General features: G+C 36.1%; 1 protein-coding gene across 1 annotated transcript; it reads right to left on the reverse strand.

The window, feature by feature from the left end:
• Positions 1-330: 330 nt before the first annotated feature.
• LOC132049143 (FT-interacting protein 3) lies at positions 331-3940 on the reverse strand. The gene is made up of 2 exons (XM_059439835.1): positions 3611-3940; positions 331-3161 (listed from the first exon to the last, which is right to left on the reverse strand). Exon 2 carries the CDS (start codon positions 2854-2856, stop codon positions 535-537), a length of 2322 nt encoding a protein of 773 aa, XP_059295818.1. The 5' UTR covers positions 2857-3161; positions 3611-3940; the 3' UTR covers positions 331-534.
• Between the last annotated feature and the right edge of the window lie 2377 nt (positions 3941-6317).

The following is a 6317-nucleotide window of genomic DNA, read 5'->3' on the forward strand; positions in this document are numbered from 1 at the left end:
AAAAACGACACAACATATCACAAAACAGGTTTTTCTTCAAAAAAAAAAAAAAAAGGTTATGCCCCAATGAGCCCTTGGAATGTTTGTCAGTTTAAGTCACATCCTGACATAACATTTTTCATTTAGACACATTATCACACTTCAAATAAATAACACAGCTTTAGATTTGTAGATTATAAATTTCTCATTTTTGATTGCATCATACACACATATAATGTCAATGAAAGAACCAAAAAACAAGTCCAAATTGAATAGAAAGTACTGTGAATTGAGCATGGAGCTTAGTCACAACAAAAAGAACTTACAGGCTACATGATTACCATATATGGATTTGCATCAAACAGCCAACTTTTGGAAAACTTGGAACAAATAGAAAGCAAACTCACTACACCTGACAGTTTCAGCAGAATCTTATCCAAATTACTAGTAGGACCTAATATTGAAAAGAACAGCCCCACAAATTTCTACATCATTTTAGTTGATTCAATGGAAAAAACATAAGGTAGGATAGAAACAATGGTTGCCAAAGGTGGCTCACAGCATGCAATCTGTTCTAGCAGGTAACCTTCTGAAGAAATTAAGCGGCACAGATGGAAGCTTGGATCGGAACCTTGGATGCCTTAATGTATAAAATCCGATCAAGAGTGCCAGAGCTTGGAATGGAGTAACATAGAGCACAACAGCAGCAACCAAGCAGAAAATCACGAACAATGCTGTCGCTCTAGGGTCCCGCCAGCTCAGCAAAGACTGCAGCCTCTCTCCTTGAGTAGCCAAGTCACCAACAACAGTCTGAATCCTCCCAGCAATACTTCTTAATCGGTCATACCTCATGCGAATAATATCAGGTGAACGTGAAGTGGGAAAAGTATCAAATTCCTCATCTAACTCATCGGGATGAGCAGCATCAGCACAAGAAAGACGAGTATCCATGTGAGGAGGATGCCTTGGCCTCCATCTATAGTACCAAATTCCGATTAGGAAGAGATAGAGGAAAATGGTAGGTAGAATAAGCTCCGGATATAAAACCAGTATCAAGAAAAGGATATGTATAAGAACAGTCGTAATAGGGTTTTTCCAATTGCATATTTGATCGAACCATTTTCCGACTGAAATTACCACACCTAAAACACCCATAATACGAAAAAAATTAGCCTTGCTTCTCCTCATACTCCACATATGAGAACCAACATCCAACATATACTCTACTATCTCTTTCCTCAAAGGTGGCTCAGCACGACTCAGCCTTATGGAGACGATTTGAGTGGCTTGGTGCCTCAAGTTGTCCAGTTGGCTAACCGTTAAAGGATGAAGATAGTGCATTTTGGGTAACAACGGCTGAGAATACATATGCATCATATTCACCAATGACGAGCAAGTAAATCTCACAGCTAAGTGAATTTCACCCATCTTTTTCACCCCGGTAGGATGCAAGACCAATAGGGGATAAGAATGTGTGTAGACACGATCAGTTTCAAGTGTCGAAAGACGGATCCTGACCTTTCCGATCCTCGAGTCCCGTGCCCCTCCGGATTTATCTCCTCCTTGTAGATGGCAATTATCGAACACACCGATAGTTATAACAGTGCAAGGATCAAATACTTCCCAAGTGTATTGCTCGTTCCACTTGGGAGCAAAGCTATCTATAATTGTCCTTGTCCGGACCCACTTCTGCCCATATTTAGCTACACAATAGGCATCTGTCGTTGCCCGCCCGTCCTTTGTTTTCATTGGTGACAGGCCTTGAGCACTTAACACACCTACTTCAAGAACACCGATGCTAGATTTCCACAACTGTTTTGCAGTTGGCCTAAGATCACTACTGTAATGTGTTGACTCGTCAAGAACATGGTAGCCTCCTTCCAAACACACTCTCACGTGAATCCGGCTAGCAAACTTGATTTCCTTCTTTTGTCCCTCAACAATAACATGCTTCTCAAGATTGAACCACCTCGTGTTCACGGGTCTATGGTCCAACCTCCTATCCACATACTGCAAAGGAATAGCACACCTTCCAATGACCTCATCCTTGCTCGGTGCAATTCTATCTTCAACACTCAAAATCAATGGCTCCTCAAACGGTTCCGCTGCTACAAACATCAGGTCCTCATTCCACATGGGATTAATGGTCTTGCTCATGGAAACTCTAGTCCTCAAAGGTTGATTTCCAAGGATGGCCTTGACAAAAACTTCCGGAAACCTGCTTCTGTCACTTGGAATCAAGTCTTGAGCCTCAATCACGTTAACTCTTAGGTACCACAGTTTTGGCGAGAGGTACACTTTGGACCTTATATTTGCAAGACCATCAGCCCCACTAACAGCCGCAGCATCTGAATGCCAAGCTTCAGGAAAGGCTTCATCAGCTTGATTTCCCATCCAAACAGCCAACATTAACTCTCCTTTTACTTTATTACCATTCCTCTCCTCCAATCTATACCACTGTGGAGCGAGCGGACTATCTGGTGGGACCCTTTTCGGGATCTCATTCAAATCAAACAGAACACGACCTACAAAGTCATCCTTAACAACATCCTTATCTTTCACAGTCACTTCAAGTACAGAAGCTTGAATCCTATCCTTTGAGAAAGCAAACACTTGATTCCACTCAGGATTCGACTTCTTTTCAAAATGACGAGTCGTACCCCTATAGTTCCCAAGCCTAACTTCAACATAAGGATCAAGACTACCCGTAACATCCTTCCCGGGTAAATCTCTAGCTTTTACCACCCGAACATAAAGATACTGCATTTGCTCAACAAGGTCATATGTGCTAGTTAGCTTATCACCAGAGACTTTCCCTCCACCAAGGTGGGGTTTAGTCTCCTTGAGTGAGAAATCTTCTTGTGGGGGCCGCTGCATTTTCGACGGTGCCTGTTCTTGCAACAACACTTAACACACAACCTTTGTCAAAAGAACAACTTAAACACAAAACCCTATAATTCTTCACCAGAATGTGAGTCAATGATCAACAGAAGGAAGACCTCAGCAGAGACAATACAGAATTATGTTAATACTCCAAAGTATTGAACCCAAACAGAGTGTTAAACAAATGTATACAACAAATGAGATGGCAAAATCTTGAGAATGTGGGTAAAAGAACCTTTAGAAGGACAATCAGTATAATGCCAAAACCACTCACAGGGCCAGATCTGAATGCTTCAAACCTTCATAACATCAAAAAAGAAAATAAAAATTAGTTCTTTCTCCACACAAAACAAAACCAAAAATACTAGAGCAACAAAAAAATACAATCTTTAATCAATGCTATCACGGACTATATACAAAAACTTCTCTAACCCACAAAAAGAGAGAACCAAAAACACTAGAGTAACAAAAAAAATGGATCTTTACTGATGCTATGACAAACCTCATACAAAAACATCTCTTACCCACATAAAGAGAAAGTTAACAAAAGCTAAAGCAAAACAAAACCAGTCTTTTGAATGCTAAAAATCTAACCACATTATGCTTAAAAGACACCAAGAAGTAAACACAGCCTACCATTCAACACTCAGAACTCAAAATGTAGCAAAAAGAAATCTTTTTTTTTTTTTGACAAAATCAATTACTTAGACATCAAGAACAAAAACCCATAATGAAAAAGTGAATGTACCTTGAGGGTTCACTGAAGCTGAGGAGGAAAGACTAGATTTTTTACTGATAAGGTGAAGAGGGGAGCGTTAAGGGGTGGAAAAAGAAAAAGGGTTTTACCTCTTTTTTGAAACAAAGTGAAGTAGAATAGTGTAGAGAGGGAAAAAATAAAGTGAAAAGGCAACAAAGTACACAATACAAGAAAGAAAGAAAGAAAGAAGAAAACAGTGGAGTGAAGGAGTGTATATTTTGAAAAGAAAGAAAGAAAACAAAGAAGAGTGGTAATGCTCTGTGTTGTTTGTCTGACTCTAAAGAGTGTGGGGTGGGGTAGAGTGGGGGTGGGGTGAATCTGCTGAGATTACATTGTGATGCAAAGTTTATCAGTGTGTGTGTGTAAATGTTTGTGTTTCTGTCTGTGGTTTTTGCTTTTTTTTACAAAAAAAACTAATAATAATAAATTTTCTCACTCTGTGTGTGTGTGAATATTTGTGTTTCTGTGAGTGGTTTTTGCTTTTTTCTTCAAAAAAAAAAAAAAATATATATATATATATTCTCACTGTGTGTGTGTGTGTGAATATTTGTGTTTCTGTCTGTGTTTTTTGCGTTTTAGTTATTACTTTTTTGTTGAGTTCTCTTTATTTGGTGTACTATCTGTCCCGTATTGCTTGACCAAAGAAAACCGTGTCGCACGTGCGAGGAATATGTCAGGACTTCACACGTGCCAACGTATTAGCTGTTAAATAATTATCGAATTGAGTGTTTATATTAAATTAAATAATTTGATCTTAACAATCAAAATTTAAAATAAGAATATTGTACATTCTGATGAAATAGCTACACTTTTAATTTGGATCACAAAGTTTGCACTGGTATTCCCACTTAATCAACGCTAATTGTTGTGTTGTCTCTTTTCTTTTCTCTAATTTATCAAATAATTAAGTAAACTTTCACCTTTCATCCTTGTTATTTGCTCTAAATCTTATGTTACTAAAATGTACTGACGTAAAAGTTCATTAGCGATAAATACAAGACATTTATAGTTATGATGCAAGAATGAAATTCAATAGTGCTTCACACATATCTAGTGTCACATTTATCGCACTATCTCTCGTTCATTTTAATTATCAATTTTTCCTTTCAAATTTCGTCCTAAATGATATTCAATTCAGGAAATCAAAAGGGTAATAATAATTTTTTTTAAATACACACTACCTGAGAACATCTACTAAATTTTCGAGTGTGAGCTCGTCTTGCGCTCCTGCCCGACATATAAATTTTTTACTTGCCCATAGATTTTTTGTAAGAGCCTTCCACACTGGGCAACATTCTCTCCAGAAATAGACAGTACTCCTGATAAAATAAATAATGTTAAAAAGTTTGAATCGCAAAAAAATATTCTCCAAATATTTAAAAGAAAAAATACTCGATTAATATTGAAATTCTGTCGTTTTCTTGCTTTTGTGCCAGCTCATGATCTAAACGAGTCGCACATACACCCTAGTACAGGTTCCTCGACGTTGAGGGTACCCCCAAAGAGTGGAGATTTCATGAGATCTCTGATAGGATGTTTTGGCTCCAATTAATGATCCATGTTATTTTTCAAAAACTCTCTCAACGATTATTTCTCATTTTGACTAAAGATAGAGGGTAATCTAGTCAAAGAACCTTTATAATTAATTCTACCACTAGCTTCTCCGCACGTACATTGCACGTGTATGTTGAATCACGCAACATTGACTTTTACATGATAATAATATCTATATTATCAACATAAATGTTTGAGTGAGAAATTATAAATGAATGAATAAAAATATTAGTGTTTGTGAATAATTAATGTTGATCATTGTATGGCAACTATAGTAGATAAATATAACTTAAAATTTGAAGTAACTCATAATTTATTTCATGACTAATAATATTTTTCGAGTTTAATTATTTTATTATTTACGTTGCCAAAAAAAATATTCTCCAAATATTTAAAAGTGAGAAATACTCGATTAATATGAGAATTCCGTCGTTTTCTTGATTTTGTGTCAGCAAATGATAAACGAGTCGCACATACACCCTATTACATGTTCCTCCGACAAGTATTTGTGTAAAACTTCAAAATTGGTTTTTGCTGTAAAATAATGACGAAATTCATTTCAAAAGCAAAGATCAACTTGACTTAAATAGACAACACCAGTTAAGAAATTTTGAAAGCGCATCCTCTCGTTAAAAGACACCTTTCTTTTTAAAACTCTTTGTTTATAATTTATTTAAACAAAAATTCTAACAATGATTACTATATTCATTCGTATATAATTATTAACTCAATTTTTTTACTTAATAATATTGATATTATTTAACAAAAAAGAATAAATTCTAGTGTAAGCGATATACGATCATTTTATTATATGGCTCGACAACCATTTGCAACACACGTGTCGAGAGACTAGTTATCATGCAAGAATGAGATTCAGTAGTGCCTCAAACATAGTCTAATTTCACATTTATCACTACCTCTGGTTCATGTTTATTGTTGTCTCCGCTTACAAATTTGGTCCTAAATAAGATTCGATTTAGCAAATCAAAAGGGTAATAATTATTTTACAAAATCTACACCATGTTCCAATTAATTATTCATGTAATTTTTCAAAAATTGTCTTAATGGTGATTACTCATTTTGTCAAAAGATAAAGGGTAATCTAGTCGAAAAACTTTTATAATTAAGGTTATAAAGTGATATA

The sequence above is a fragment of the Lycium ferocissimum genome, chromosome 3, assembly GCF_029784015.1.
Source record: "Lycium ferocissimum isolate CSIRO_LF1 chromosome 3, AGI_CSIRO_Lferr_CH_V1, whole genome shotgun sequence".
Classification (NCBI taxonomy): domain Eukaryota; kingdom Viridiplantae; phylum Streptophyta; class Magnoliopsida; order Solanales; family Solanaceae; genus Lycium; species Lycium ferocissimum.

What these genes read in the sequence shown, in the direction of transcription:
- LOC132049143 (XM_059439835.1), bottom strand. Translation starts at nt 2,856, where the DNA reads ATGCAGCGGCCCCCACAAGAAGATTTCTCACTCAAGGAGACTAAACCC.